Source organism: Mustela putorius, unplaced genomic scaffold (genome assembly GCF_011764305.1).
Source record: "Mustela putorius furo isolate JIRA1106 unplaced genomic scaffold, ASM1176430v1.1 tig00003972_pilon_pilon_pilon, whole genome shotgun sequence".
NCBI classification, from domain to species: Eukaryota; Metazoa; Chordata; class Mammalia; order Carnivora; family Mustelidae; genus Mustela; species Mustela putorius.
The window spans coordinates 19,646,741-19,663,358 of record NW_025422115.1 but is presented as its reverse complement, the minus strand read 5'-3'; the positions used below and the strand labels follow the sequence as shown (position 1 = coordinate 19,663,358).

At 35.6% G+C, this 16,618-nt stretch overlaps 1 protein-coding gene across 1 annotated transcript in view; it reads left to right on the top strand.

The window, feature by feature from the left end:
* Positions 1-16,618, top strand: part of ARIH1 (ariadne RBR E3 ubiquitin protein ligase 1) — a 118,847-nt gene that overhangs the window by 64,785 nt on the left and 37,444 nt on the right. The window contains exons 3-5 of the mRNA XM_045070709.1: positions 5,387-5,531; positions 12,871-12,963; positions 13,463-13,518. Of these exons, the coding sequence (XP_044926644.1) occupies positions 5,387-5,531; positions 12,871-12,963; positions 13,463-13,518 (294 nt within the window). The remainder of the gene's footprint in view (positions 1-5,386; positions 5,532-12,870; positions 12,964-13,462; positions 13,519-16,618) is intronic.

Sequence of the window (16,618 nt, the reverse complement as noted above, 5' to 3'; positions counted from 1 at the left end):
GTGCCTGGGTGGCTCAATGGGTTAAAGCCTCTGCCATTGGCTCAGGTTGTGATCCCAGGGTCCTCTGATCCAGCCCCACATCGGGCTTTCTGCTCAGCGGAGAGCCTGCTTCCTCCTCTCTCTGCCTGCCTCTTTGCCTACTTGTGATCTCTGTCTGTCAAATAAAATATTTTAAAAAAAGAGAGAAATCTGTAAGGAGGCTTGAACTCTAAACAGCCTCAGAATATACAGTAGAAAAGCACACTATATAACTTTAAGTTAGCTTAATCTTTTTGCTTTTCTGATTCTGTTGTGAAAATAAGCACTTATTTAGCAGTGGTGTTTTTATGAAGTGTGAAGACATAGAGGCTTTTGAGATAAACTCCAAATGACAAAATTAAGTATTGAAGTGGCAAACAGTGATGCCGCTGTCATTCAGAATTCAAAAAGAAACAGTAGCCGTGTATGTACCTTACTGGCCATGTCTCCTTTCTCCACAATCACACACCGTTCTTAGGCAATAACCGTTAGTGCTTTAAAATTTCATTTCTGTCTAGAAGTCAAGTAAAATGAAAAATTAAGATCTCGATCTTCTGGAAAGTTGGCTAATTAAGTGCCAACTTGTTTAACTATGTTTTGGCAAACATGTTGAATGTACAGAAAACCCTAGAGAGAGAAGAGGATTTTAAAATCTCTACTTAGAAACCTCTCCAGTTGCCCTTCTAACAGTCGTGATCTAGAGAAGTCTAGGCCATGTGATAGATGAGGTGGGGTTACTTTAATTCTACCCTTTCCTGACTGAGGAAAGACTGCACTGAAGGAAAACCCACACTGCCCTTCTTATTTTTCTTTTCACCTCATTTTCATTTTCATCAAAGGAATGGTTTTCTCAAAAGAGTAGGTGGCAAGAGTTGCAAGAAAGGAGGGAAGCAATGTCATAGGATAAGCTTTGCAGCTGTTTGGTTAAGTTTCTGAAGCAGAGAGAAGTAGGTCTTAACTGGTTAAACTAGATACCTGAACAGCAGTGCTTCACACTGAATTAGTCTCTTCATTTTGGCCTGTTTCACATGAGGGAGGATGAGTGAGCAGGTAAAGTATGGAAGTTAAGAATCCACACATATTCTTGAGCATAGTAGTCCTTAATAAAATTATCATAATTAGAAAGAAAAAACTTCTTTGTTCTCTTAAGGAAATTAAAATAAATGTAAACTGTGAGATGAGGCATCAAAGATGAATTGATAAAACAACAGAACAAAACAAAAAGGAAGCTGGTGAAACTAAAAAAGAGGGACAAGTAATAATCTCACACAATTTAAAACCACTTTGGCAACAGCAAGAAGGAGAGCAGATACTATGGAAAATAGAGACACGTGTAAGACAGGAAAAGGACAAAGAATTAGCAGATGGTAGACATGGAGGACAAATTAACAAAGACTGAGTATGATTCCAGCAGGGCACAGTCTGAACGGCATTTCAAAAGAGAAAGTTGAATGCTAAGATAAAGCCTACAGAACTACTAAATTTCAAGAATGAAGAAAGAAAACAATTATATATATATATATATATATATGCCAATTGAAAAAGGATTTTAATTATAAAATGAGAAAAATTATTTTGAGGGGCACCTGGGTAGCTCAGTGGGCTAAGTCTCTGCCTTCTGCTCAGGTCTTGATCTCAGGGTCCTGGAATGGAGCTCCGCATAAGGCTCTCTGCTTGGCGGGGAGCCTGCTACCCCCCCTTCTCTGCCTACTTGTGATCTCTCTCTCTCTCTGTCAAATAAAATAAATAAAAATCTTTAAAAAAAGAAATTATTTTGGCCACAGACTTCAATAACAACAGGTACCAGAAGGAAATGGATGCTGTCAATATAAAGAATATTGGGAGGAGGGGAGTGCCAGTGGCACATTTTGGCAGAAGTAAGCATTTGTGTTATGTCTGAGTAATTAGGTAATCAGGTTAAGAAACAAAAAAAAAAAAAAAAAACAGTTTTTACTATTCTTGAAAGGAAGGCTATATAATGTAGAAACTATATGTAATTAGTGAAACAATTACATTAAATAATAATCAATGAGGAAAAGCTGCAGGGATTTCCCACCAAAACTGGAGGGTTAAATGTAGGGTTATGTAACATAAGGACACTCAATATATAAGTTGACAACTTAAAAAATAAACTTAAATATTGACTTTATGTTGAGTGAAAATAAATTAGGTTTCAGTATTTCCAAATAACTATTACAGAGTCATGGTAGACCATGTAGGTGATAAAAACAAAATTTTAAAATGTTAAATTTCTTGTAAAATGGAACTTGAAGAGATTTCTAGGCCGACTGTGCCCGACAGTATGAGTGGATTCTTAAATTCCCTGTTCTCGTTACCTCTGCAGTATTTGAAAGTTCTCTGAAGGCTTCTAGAGTGGCTCAAGGAGCTGATAACCCTATTATAGTCTGAAGTATACCTAGAGCAAATTTGTTTGTTTACAGATTTGTTACTGTGGATTTTTTTAAGTCAGTTACTCTTTAAAAAAAAAAAATTGAATGATTATAACCAGATTCTTCTAGACACTGGGGCTACAGCAATAATTAGGTCATCCTTTTGGAGTTTACACCCCAACAGAGAAAACATAGGTGATTATGGAGTTGGTTATGTGATTAAGTGTTGTGCAGGAGTACAAAGTACCACTAGAAGGTTATACAGGAAACCTTACCTAATTTCGGGGCTGCAGTGGGGAAGAACTCCAGGTTAAGCTGAGACCTACAGGTAGGTAGAAGTGTTTGGGGTAATTGAAACACCCTTCAGCAAATGGTTATCCATCTAAATTAAAATGAAATGGAATTCCAGGATGCCTATGTGGAGCAGCTGCCCTTGGCTTGGGTCTATTTTCCGGGGTCCTAGGGTTGGGTCCCTCATCAGGCTCCTTTTCTTGATCAGTGGGGAATCTGCTTCTCCTTCTGCCTGCCGCTTGCTCTGCTTGTACTCTCTCTAATAAATAAATAAAATCTTTTAAAAAAAAATGAAAGGAATTCCAGCTTTATTCCTTATTTACACAAAATAATTTCTTTGTGAATTCAACAGTTTTAATGGAAACAGTTTAAGCCTAAATAAATCATGGATGGATTTTTATAATCTTTAGATATTGAGATCTTGTAAAGCTTAATATGAGATCCAGAACTCACAACAGGGTTGCATGATCAGTATGCCTACATGAAAATTAAAAGTGGTAGTTAAACATCATTAAACAAGGTTGACGGCAAATTAGAAACTGGAGCCGGGTGGGGGGGGGGGGGGAGAAAGTAGTCCATGAGACAAAGAGTTACCCTTTTCTGTTGACATACTGAACTCATGAATTAATAGTAAGAGCTTCACAGGAAAAGGTATTCAGCCTCACTAACAAAGAAATGCAAGTTAAGTCTAGATACTTTTCCCCAGTCAGATGGGCCCGGATTTTCATCTAGAATTATTTGTGTGTGGCACATCTAAATGTCCCTTAGTGTAAGGCTGGTTAGGTAAATTATAGTATATACCTACAGTGGAATATTATGCAATGATGAAAACTAATGTTCATTGACAAAAATACCTTAACACATTGTTTACTGGAGGTTATAAATCTGGAGTAAATACTATTTAGATGGCATTATAGACACATGTCTCTTTGGCTATGTATGCATAGAATGGTGTCTAGAATGATCACCAAAGTATAAGGAGTTACTAATTTCATGTAGTTAAATTTGGATGGCAGAAGTTTGTCTCTTTTGAGCAAGAATATCTTTTCTAAAAACACGGTGTTTAATTGCTTTGCCTGTTCATATTTATTACTATTATTTTTTTAAAGATTTTCTTTATTTGACAGACAGAGATGATCACAAGTAGGCAGAGAGGCAGGCAGATAGAGAGTGAGAGAAGGAAGCAGGCTCCCTGCTGAGCAGAGAGCCCGATGTGGAACTCGATCCCAGGACCCTGAGATCATGACCTGAGCCGAAGGCAGTGGCTTAACCCACTGAGCCACCCAGGCGCCCATTGCCTGTTCATATTTAATGTTAGCTTAATATGCTTTCCACTTTTCAAATAAAACTTGACATCTTAGCTTTTCTGAGAGATAATTAGGAGGAAAGCATTTGATTTTCTCTATATATTTTGATGAGCTGAGTCATCAGTGACAACTTTATTTGCGTTCCCCTTTTATAATATACTGACATTTTGATTAATGATTTGATCATTTCATTGAAACAGTCTGTCATTATTTATAAAGAGATATTTATTAGTTTTGGGAGAGTGATGTGATTTTTTCTCATCTGAGTGATTTTCCTGGAGATACAGTAAGTGCTTTGACACAAAACCTGAACAAGACCTGCATTAAAAATAATTGGAAATCTCCTTTGACTATCACTTATTTTTTACCTTGAGAACTTCTTGTTTGTATGCAAAGAACATTGCAGTTATTGAAACCTATGCTTTCTAGGCTAAAAAGTAATTGACCAGATTTTTCATGATTTTTGTTAGTTTTACTGATTGACAGATTCAGAGTTTTTCTCTGTGTTGCTTTTCCCTTTATTCTAAATATTCTCTACATTCCCTCTATTTTTAATATTTTATTACGATATTTTGGGAAGCCAGCAACCATGTCTCATCTGGATTAATGGGAAATACTGTGCTTAGTATTTCCCATTAGTATTTCCCATTCCCATTGTCTGTCAAGAAATTTGAAGTTCAGTTGAAACTCTATGGATAGTACGTGGCATACCATGCTCTACTTGGCATACCATGCTCTAGATGTCTTAGTGAACTACTTCTGTACATTTAGAAACATTTTATATAAAGCTAAGTATATAGATTATTTGATATAAGAACATTTTAAGATACACTTTGTTCCCTCTTTCCTCCTCTTTGCTAGTAAGTTAAAAATTATTTTTTAAAATGTTTAGAAATGAAATTAGTTTTGTAGAATGAGACACGTGATTTGTAGGGTAAGCAATGCTTGTAGGTAGTTTACTTGCTAATACTTTTAAGCTGGTATAACTAAAATTATTACTAAAATCATTTGTATAAAATATTAGCCTAGCCTTTTAAAATACCGTTACTCTTCCTTACGGTACTTGTAGAGATAGTACAACTTTCGTTCTTAAGTTTTAGTTGTAGTACTGATCAAATACTAATAGCTTAGCTTCTCAGGATAAAAACAAAGTAAAAAATACCAAAATAGCAACAAAAAATTTAATCTGCTTTCATACACACACCCCTCTGTTTTGCTACAGTTTGTAGCCATACACCTCCTTTCCCCTGAGCCAAAAAGGTTATGATCTGGGTTTATTTTAATTCAGTTCATTGCTGTTCCCTATAGAAATCAGGTTTTTGGAGAGCTCTAACAGTGTGCTATTGCTGGGCTCTCATCCTTTCTGTTTAAATAATGCAGGTACTTTGATGGAAACCTGGAGAAGCTCTTTGCTGAGTGTCATGTAATTAATCCAAGTAAAAAGTCTCGAACACGCCAGATGAATACAAGGTCATCAGCACAGGATATGCCTTGTCAGATCTGCTACTTGAACTACCCTAACTCGGTGAGTATCTGGTAGTTTAAGGCTAGCACTGACTCTCTGTTTCAGAGGGTAAATCCATTTAAATTATTTAAACAAAGGAAGATCTGGGAGTCTGGGATTGTATTGTAGTAAAATAGTAGCCTATCAGAATATTAAGGAGAAAGGAAAGGAGGAGAAAGAATAGAGCTTATTCTTCCCCCCTCCTCCCCTGATTGCTTTTTAAAGCAGCCGCTTGTCATTACACACCTAAATCTATTCTGAATTTATTTTACTACCATGGGAGAATTGTTTAATAGGTAGGCAGTGAATAGAATTATTTTCCATCCAGAATAAGATAGATTTAAACTAACATTTTAAAATAAATATCCAAAACACTAATAAAATGTCTTTAACAGTATTTTGCTAGGAAGCTTTCAGCATTTTTCGTAACAGAAGTGTTTCACTTAAAAAGATCCATTCTAATGGAGATTCTTAAATATAGCAAGTGGTGACAGCATTGCAGGAGACGCGGGGACTAGTTAATTGAGTGAAAGTATCCCCCTTAAGCCCTATTGAATTTAGGCAATCTAGTAAAGAATTTTAGACTTAAACATAATCTTCCTATGAAGGCCTTACTTTATTAGTAACTGTAAGAAAATACTATTTGTGACATATGTATTTAGTTACTTGGAATTCACCTCTTTAAGATGTTTTAAGATATCTAAGAAATAGCTTAATTCTATAATACTAACTATCTTATTATATTCTTGCTTTAATAGTTAAGCACCTCTTTCTGATAATTACTATATTTCTGATAATTACTATATTCTGATAATTACTATATACTATATACTAGATAAAAGCCACCTGTATTGTATATTTTTACACATTGAAGGTTTTTCATTGTTTTTCTTAGAAGTTTATATATATAATATCTCTGTAGAGGCCCGTTTGAAGGGAACTAATTTGTTCACGTCCAAGTGCTTAGAAAAGAGGTTTTAAAAGAAAGTTAATTAAGTACTCCTAGAGAAATAAAACAATGAGTTAAAATAACTTTTTGGGTAAAGTGTTGAGTTGAATTTCCAAATTCTCAAGTTTTGCTTATAGGCCTGATGCTATTTGTTTTTGTGTAATTATTAAATGTCACTGGGTCTGAATTTTTCATATCTTTCAAATGAATAAGATATTCTTTCATATGCCACCTATTCTGAGAATTGTATAATTTCCCTCCTTTAAATCAGTCTTAGGTTGAGTATTTTAAAAAAATCAACATTTCTATTAAAAATAATTAAATTCATGTTTTGACCATTTTATTGTCTGTCTTTAACAAATTCTCTTTGCCAGGTGACATTTCTGTAGTTCATTAAAGTTTCTGTGAGGTAATACTGAGACCTGAAGAATTTTGTCCCGGATTATACCAGGTTTCCTTAGTCCCTGGCATTTCTCTTCCTGCTCTATTAACCAACTGCTCCCTCGTTTAAATCTTAAATGTAATTTGAGTACTGAAGCTAGCTGCTTACAAATATCCCCTATAACTTTCTCAGTGCCCTTGGTTTTGTCTAACAGTTTTAACAGATTAAAATGAAAAATCATGACTGGAGATTTGCATTGTAAATTTTGCTTGCAAAATTTTTAACTAATGATAGAGTACTTACTATTCATTTATTCATTTATTCAATGCACCAGGCACTATTTTAAGTGTTAGAAACACAATGGAGAATAAAGACATAATGCCTGCTTCTGATAATTTACAGGTTAGTTGGGTAGATAAGAGATAAATAAAATGACGTGTTCAGAAAGAAAGGTAAACACTTTGACGGGTCAAGATACTGTGGAAACATGTAGAGAGAGACATCTAGCCCAGTTTTCAGTTGGGGAGAATCTCCCACAGAAACTGACTTGTGATTAAGAACCTCTGAAAGTGTGGTAGTTAGGTAAACCAGGAAAATAGAGCAATGTAGAAACCAGAGGAAGAGAATGTACTTCTAAGAATGATAAAAACATTGCAAAAAAAACTTCAAAGACTTGAAAAGTGAATTTGGAATTAACAACATGAAGATTACTGATGATATTGGAAAGTTAATTTAAGTAGTGTGGTAAGATGAGAAACCACACTGCTTGGGCTGAAGAATCATTGACTTGAAGATGGGAAAGGAAATGGAGGCACTAAAGATGAACAAATTGCTCTTTAAAGGAAGTTTGGCTATGTAAATAACAGGACAAGAAAGCAAACAGCAACATGGGTTGGAAAGTAAGTTAAAAGTTACGGAAACTGTGCCAAGCATTATGAAAAATACAGGGTGATAAAATTAGGACTTCTTTTCTCATGGTGTTTAGACTAATAGAGAAATATAATTTTAACCTCTTCAGTTCTGCAAGTAAATGCCATCTGAGACTCCATTAAAGCTTTAATTTGATGAGTGATTTTTTTAAAAACTCTGTTATACAGTTCCCATGTTTCAATTTCCACCATTCTCTTCAAACACTGATACTTGCCTTTTATTAATGTATATCTCCAATAAGTTTATCCTCCCCGAAAGCAACTTTGGCTTTATACAGTGCCATATGCAAAAAAGTTTTTTAAATAAATGCTTTGATAGCTAGTTTGTAGCACTTTGAAATTAACTATTGTGGGTGATCTTTTCTTTAAAAAACAATTTCCTGAGACTTTGGGGGCACTTTTAAAGTTCATAAATTCCCACACACATACCCCCACACCCCCGTGTTGAGGCCAGTTCAAGGGTTTCTTAGACCTGGCAACAGTCATTCCTTTATATTAATGTTGTTTTGAATTAAAGCATAACATCTAGCTTTGCTAACACCCCCACTTCACTAGGGAATATAGTTCGGGCTGTGATATCTCCCTTTTTATGAAGTAAATAATTTGTATATTTTAATAATCAGACATGTTACATAAAGGCAACTTTGAAGATTGTGAGGATAGTCCACCCTCCCGTACCTCACCCTTTAGGTACCTCAAATCTTTGTGCTGGAATCTAAGTCCAACCCTTGTTAACTCATTCCATTTTATGGATGAGGGAACTGATTCCCTGATTATTCAGTTTTTATAAACAAAATGGCTTTAACTTTAGGTATTATATGAGCAACTTCTGATGGAGGAGAGATATTTCTTAATGTTCTTACTGCTGGTTGATATTAGTTGCTGGGTGTGTAAAATGACAGGGATAAATGAACATTGTAAGAGTGTTTATGCTTCCATTTCTTTTTTTAAAGGACCATTTCTGTTTTAAGTAATATTTCATGTATTTTTAGTATATTCTGTGTCAGATTTATTTATGAATAAGTTTGTTGATAATAATCCCATCCCTTGAGTTAGGGACCCAAGTAGGTAAGCACAAACTAGTAAAGGAATAGGTATGTGAAAGGCAGAGAATGAAAAGGGAAATGGAACCAGATAGTGATACCTAGATAAGTCCATGATAATAATGCCACTCTTGAGCACAATGAATGTGTTTGTACCAGAGCTTAGTTTTTAATTTATCTTTAGACATGCATGTGTGATTTATTTTTCTAATTTATCTTGTTTGGTAGTGTTACCTAATTAAAATTGTTGGAAAAGAGACCTTTAAAAAGCTTTTTTTTTTTTTTTCCTATAATGATCGCTGATCTAGAAGTTCCAAAGGTAGAGATGTTTCTTGCAATGATCACTTGGTAACCATTGTGATCTCTGATTCCTCAATATCAAGTATTCATATTTGGAAAAAAACAAGCACGTGAGGATGTATATGTGTTTTTAAGTTATGAATAAAACATTTTAGAATGGTTGATCTTCTATGCTGCCATAATTGTCCTATACAGAATGCACCTTCCCATTATATCCTTGAAAATCAGATGCTCTCCACTGGTGATCTGACAAGTTTGTGCCAGATCTCCTTTGCCAGCTGGGGGTAATGAGAATAGATTCTTTTGTTTCCTAGTTGTTGTTTTTTTTTCTTTCATAGAATATTGATTTCCAAAATACTTACCTTCACTTGTTCTATGAGTGAGTTAGAATCCTTGTCAATCTGACTAGCACCACATTTTAAACTGGGTAAATGTTTTCCATGTCATTTTGTCCATAAGACTAGTCTTAGGACGTGGATACATTTTTTCCCATGTCTGCTTCTGGGCATTCTTTGTATAGTTGATGTGCTATAGTGTAGAATTTTGTATCCTTACTATTTGTATCTGAATGTCATAAGCAACATCAGAAATTTCATGAGCAGTTTTCAAATAACAGCTAGAAAATGGAATGGAATAAAAAGTACCACTTAATATGAGCCACAAAAAGAATAAAAGAGCTAGAAATAAACTTGGCAAGAAGTGTGAAAGATCTATTATGAAGAAAACTTTAAATACTAAAGGAAATAAAAAGATGGCTTGAGTATTTGAAGAGGTAGACTAATAGTAAAATATTGATAAAGAAGACTAGACTGATGAGAGTAAGGAGGAATTAGTCCTACCAAATACAAGAATAATCAGTGCAGTAGAATAAGATGGAATCAGATACATGTGAGGGGAATTTGATGTATTGTAGAAGAGGGCATTTCAAATAAAGTGAATTCAGTAAATGGTATTGGAACAACTTGGTTGCCATCTCGACTAGAATCTTAAATTCCTTCCTAACTCTTTATATTAAAGTTAGTTAATTTAGATGCTGGAAATTTTGGAAGTAGAGAGCTGCTTCATGGCAACAAAATGTGAGCATTCAGATTTGAAACAGAAAATATTTTGTGCTTATAAATGGCCAGTTTTCTAAATAGGTAAAAATCCCCAAAAATCCCCGCCGTTAAATCACTAAGGAAAAAAATAAACCCAGTGGAAGAATGGGCAAAATAGGTGAAAAGAGTGCTCAGAAAAAGAAATACATAGTCTTTAATCTTCTGTTAGATTGGCAAAGATCAAGACATTTGATAATATACTGTGTTGACAAGGTTGTTGGGAAGCCAGGTTCTCTTGAACAGTATAAATTGCTACAACCTTTTTGAATGAAGCTTGGTAATAATTAAAGTATAAATGTATGCCTGTTATAATATCACTTGTACCAGTTTGTCCCAGGATTCATTTGCATGATCACAATGATGTGTATATATAGCCAGTACAGTAGCATAGTAATGGGGGAGTGTTTAGATAAATTATGGTACCTTCACACAGACTGTAAAAAGAGGTGTACCCATGTGTACTAATGTAGAACAATGTGAGAAATCTATTATATAATAATTAACCAAGGTGAAAATGTGTACTGCTCTTACTGTGTGTGTGTAGATGTATATGTTAGAACATCTCTGGCAGAATATGTAAGATATTGAAATAGGGATTACTTCCCTGAAGTAGAGGACAAGGATGAGGTTAAAGGAGACTTATTTTTCAGGGGTGCTTTGGTGGCTTGGTTGGTTAAGAGTCTACCTTTGGCTCAGGTCATGATCCCAGAGTCATGGCATCAAGCCCCATGTCAGGCTCTGTGCTCAGCAGGGAACCTGCTTCTCCCTCTCCCTCTGCTGCTCCCACTGCTTGTGCACTCTCTCACTCTCTGTCAAATAAAATCTTTTTAAAAAGTTTATTTTTGATGGGGCACCTGAGTAGCTCAGTTGTTAAGTGTTGGCCTTGGGCTCAGGTCATGATCCCTGGGTCCTGGGATCAAGCCCCACCTATGACTCAGCAGAAAGCCTGCTTCTCCCTCTCCCACTCCCCTGCTTCTGTGCCCTCTTTCGCTGTGTGTGTCTCTGTCAAATAAATAAATTAAAAAAATTTTTTTTGAAAGGAAGACTTATTTTTTCAGCATAAACTCATGCTATTTTTTAAAAAAATATTTTATTTACTTATTTGACAGGCAGAGATCACAAGTAGGCAGAGAGGCAGGCAGAGAGGGAGGAAGGGAACCAGGTTCCCTGCCGAGCAGAAAGCCCAACAGAGGGCTTGATCCCAGGACCCTGGGATCATGACCTGAGCCGAAGGCAGAGGCTTTAACCCACTGAGCCACCTAGGCGCCCTAAACTCGTGCTATTAAATAGTTGCTTTTAACCATGAGTCTGTATTACCTAGTCATTTAAAAATAATTTAGAGTAAATATTGTAAAATATACTTAGTTGAAACTAGTGACTATTATTTGTATATTATAGAATATAATAGACTCCATTTAACTATCCATCAAATTAGTAGTTATTTCATATCATGTAGGTAATACAAGATTAGACCAAATGTTATTATTATTCTTAGCTATCTGCATCAATCTTTTGGTTTCCATGAGATTTTATTTAGGTAAGCTACATTTCATGCAACTCAGAAGTCTATCATTTTTAAATACAGCCTTATTATCATTTTTAAATACAGCTTTGAGATATAATTCGCATACGATATGATTCACTTCTTTAAAGTGTTTTTAGTATAGTCACAGAATTGTGCAGTCATTACCATAGTAAATTTTAGAACATTTTCATAACCCCAAAAAGAAATCTCGTCTCCCTAGAGTCACTACCCCTTAGCCACCCGCACCCCCCAGCCACTCAACCCTAGGCAACCACTAATTTACTTTCTCTATGAATTTGCCTGTTGAACCTTTCATATAAGTGGAGATCAAACAATATGTGATCTCTTGTGGCTGGCTTCTTTCATTTAGCATAATGTTTTCAAGGCTCATCTACATTATAATATGTGTCAATACTTCAGTCCTTTTTATGCCTGAATAAGGATATTCCACATTTTGTTTATCCATTCGTCAGTCCATGGACATTTAGGTTGTGTCTACTTTGGGGCTGCCATCGATAATACTGCTGAGTATTTGTATACAAGTTTTTGTTTGGAGCTATGTTTTCGTTTCTTTTGGGCATATACCTAGGAATGTAATTGCTAGATCATGAGTAACTCTTATGTTTAATTATTTGAGAAACTGCCACAGTATTTTCCAAAGCACCTGTACTATTTTACATTCCCACCAGCAGTGTATGAGGGTTCTAATTTCTCCACATCCTTACCAACACTTGTTACTATCTTTTTGAAGCAGTCCTAGTGAGCGAAGTCCTGTCTCATTGTGGTTTTGATTCACATTTCTCTGATAGCTAATGATTTTGAGCATCTTTCATATGCTTATTGGTACATGACATATTCTTATATTTAATATGAACTTGTCTGCCTTTCTAAAAATTATAAATACCTATTGTAGATGTATTGCTCATTAATTAGGTTATTTTTGGTTAATTGTATTTGCATGTCTAAGTTTCACCACCAAGAAGTTTATTTTAGGGGGAAAAAAAAAGAAGTTTATTTTAGGAGCCCAGCTACTCTTGTCAAAATGAGAAATGTGACCTAATAGAGACTGAATCACTATGTATAGTGATTTTCCTGATAATGTCTTTTAAAAGTCCATGTATTATTTTTGTTGCAGTATTTCACTGGCCTTGAATGTGGACATAAGTTTTGTATGCAGTGCTGGAGCGAATATTTAACTACCAAAATAATGGAGGAAGGCATGGGACAGGTAAAGATGCCAATTTGATTTTTAGTTTTTGTTGAATTTCCTGCAGTGTTTAGACCCTTGCAGAAATATAAACAGGTGAAGCATCCTTGATTATGAATTGCATGGGGAACTTTTTTCTATATTAAGACTAAAAGATAACTAAGACTTTTTTTTTTCTTTTCTATTTACAATGTGGCAGTCCACTTAAAGATACAGTTCAAGGTAATGTTTTCTCAGCAGCATTAAGATGTGTGTGTGTATCAGGCTAAACTTGTTGAGCAATTCTGTCAGGTGTCTTGCTTCTGCCTTTCAAGTTTTATATTGAGAAACCAATTATTCAGGTCAGCAGTTCTAGTTACCTTGTGATAAACACACATATCCATTTCCTTTAATAGAAAGGAGACGATTAAGATCCTATGAATGTTAAAGTATTCTCAACCTACTGAAGTGCCTGGCAATGGTAAGCATTCAGTAAATATTTGTTGAATGAAGACATAGTTTAAATTTCAATCTTTTTCAGACTATTTCGTGTCCTGCTCATGGTTGTGATATCTTAGTGGATGACAACACAGTTATGTAAGTATTTTTGATAGATTATGCATGTTGAATATTGGTTAGTTGGTTAAACCAAATTAATTTTTGCTCAAACCTCAAAGGAGGTAGAATTTTTAGTCTGAAGAAACTTTCTAATCTACACTCCTTTGTAGTATAAAAGTTCGTTTCCAACTTACTAATTAAATGCCCAGACACTATTCTTGTGAAGATATGGCAAAATACTGGGCAGTATATGGTAGCCAGATTTTAGTAGATCTTGAAAGTGGAGAGTAGGGTATGTTGGTACGTCAGTTGAGGTCCTTTGAGAAGCAGATGCCAAGATACAGGTAAAAGGGAAGGAGATTTGTTGTGGGATATCATCTCTGCAGCTTAACGAGAAAGGAGTAAACGCACTATGATTCAGCTATGACACCTGTTAAAAGAGGCAAGGAAGAAGGATTCAGCAGGAAGAGACTCCCAACTATGGGGCAGCTGTGAGAGACTCTGGAAGCTCTGTGGGGAATTCCAGGCAACACAGGGAATTGACTATAGATGAATGACTCAGTAAGAAGAAATGGCTGAACCCTAATCCTGGAGCTACCCAGGGGAAATGTGGCCTCATCTGGAACACTGTTTCCAAAGGCACTACATCTGGAAGCTGTTGGCTAACTGCTCTTGTGAAAGGTTCTCTTAGGAAGGGAAAAAGAAACATGAAGAAATAAGCATAGATTTTAGTGCTGAACCTGTGGTGATATCCTGGGTTGTTTAATTCTTGAATCAGTGCCGTTTCATAGCCTCAGGCTACCTAATTGACTTCGGAAGATAAACAGATTGAGGGCCTGAACTATCTGCAAACAAATTATGTAGTTAGTACTGGATAATTGCCTATACATAAAGGTTTGTCTGTGTTTAAGCACTGAGATTTGAAGGCAAGAAAAGTAAAAACAGCCATGGACTTCAATGAGCAAATTTCCTACACTACCTAATAGAGCCTTAAATTGACTTAATCAGTACAATTTATAAAGCTCACAGATTCCCATTTATTAATCTCAACCTACTTTGGTTTACTAAAACATACTATTGCTTGTTGTTAGCCCTATGTTAATACTGTTTCTTTCAGTGAACTTTTTTCCATTATTGTTTTAAGCTAGCAAAAATAAGTTATGTATCATCTTTATACATCCTTCCAGTTGACTGTATCTTATCATCTGATACTTTGATTCCTTGTGTTCTTTCATCAATACATGAGTTTCAGCAATACATTTAATCAGTATAGGTCACTGTATCTTTCTATCCATTACACAAACATTTACTTGAGAGCATTAAGATGTTTCCTTCTGCCAAGAAGGATTAGTATTATGTACTAAAATGCAGAGTTTAAGTTTTGTATATAGAGGCATGTATAAAGTACAGTAGAAAGAAATTACTCCACCTGAAGAGGGGTTTTTTGTTTGTTTGTTTGTTTGTTTGTTTTAACATTTTATTAGTTGAGAGAGAGAGAGGAACAGGGGGAGGGTCAGAGGCAAGAAGCCCAGTGCATCAGGCTCTGTCCCAGGATTCCAGGATCATGACCTAAGCCAAAGGCAGATGATTAACCAGCTGAGCCACCCAGGCACCCCCCACCTGAAGAGTTTAAGGAGTATTATGAATGAGGTAAAAATTTGGATTGAGGGAGTAGAAGATAACATTGCTTAAAGAAAGAATACCAAATTTTTTTTTTAATATTTCATAAGCTTTTCTCTGTTAAGTATTCTGTGGTGGCTACCATAGAGAGTGGCAGTGTATTAGAGATGAGGCTAAAAGGACCCTGACAGTTTATCAGTTTCATCATAGAAGTTGTTCAGATACAATGTATTTGATAGGGGTTGGGGGCACCAGGCTGGCTCAGTGAGAAGAGCATGTGGCTCTTCATGGGGTCAAGCCCCATATTGGGTATACAGATTACTAAAAATAAATAAACTTAAAAAAAAATACAACTTTGGTATAGTGGAGGATAGTTTAGAGTGGGGAGGCGTTTGGATAGGGAGATGTGGCTATGAGTTTATAAAAATTTATGACCTTTTTTTAGGGGAAATGGAGTAAATATATATATATATATTTTAAAGATTTTATTTACTTGTCAGAGACAGAGGGAGAGAGAGCGAGCAAGCACAGGCAGACAGAGAGGCAGGCAGAGGCAGAGGGAGAAGCAGGCTCTCTGCCGAGCAAGGAGCCTGATGTGGGACTTGATCCCAGGACCCTGGGATCACGACCCGAGCCGAAGGTAGCTGCTTAACCAACTGAGCCACCCAGGCGTCCCGGCGTAAATATTTTCAACACATAAAATGAATGTGGCTATTATCGTAAGGTCTCTTACAAATCAAGAACAAGATAATTCTATGGAAAGCAATTCACAGTGAAAGAAATTTGAGGGGTACCAGGGTGGCTCAGTTGGTTACAACTTTGGCTCAAGTTGTGATCCCAGGTTCTGGGATTGAGTCCACCATCAGGCCCCTTGCTCAGCAGGGAGTCTGCTTCTCCATCTCCCTCTGCTGCTGCTCCTGCTTGTGCAAATGCCGGTTTGCTCTCTCTCTCTCTCTCTCTCTCTCTCTGCCAAATAAGTACAATCTTTAAAATAAATAAAAAAAAAAAAAACAATTTGAATGCTAAGAAACATTATGTAAACATTTCCATATGTAAATCAGAATTTGATACTCCAGTTTTAAAAAGTTGTGTTTTTTGTTTTTGCATTTTGGATTGGTAAGAATTAAACAGTTTGGTAATATGTAATGTGAGAGTATAGTACAGTAGAGAATACAAATTGTCGCAACCTTTTCTTAATGCAGTTTGACAGTTTCTACAAATTTGTATGCTGTTTGGACTTTTCATGCACTAGTATCACTTTGATTATGTCATTCTACTGCATTCATTGTTTCTGATAAGTTAGTTGTTAATCTTAATTGTTCCCTCTGCTACTTTTTAAGATTTGTTTTGTCTTTAGTTTAAGACAGTTCAACTGTGATATATCTAGATGTGGTTTTCTTTGTTTCCTCTGGGGTTTCTTGTGCTCTTTAGATATGCAGCCTGGCACATACGCAGAAAATCTGGAGAATACTTATAAGAGCATTTTATTTATTTATTTATTTATTTATTTTTTTAAAGA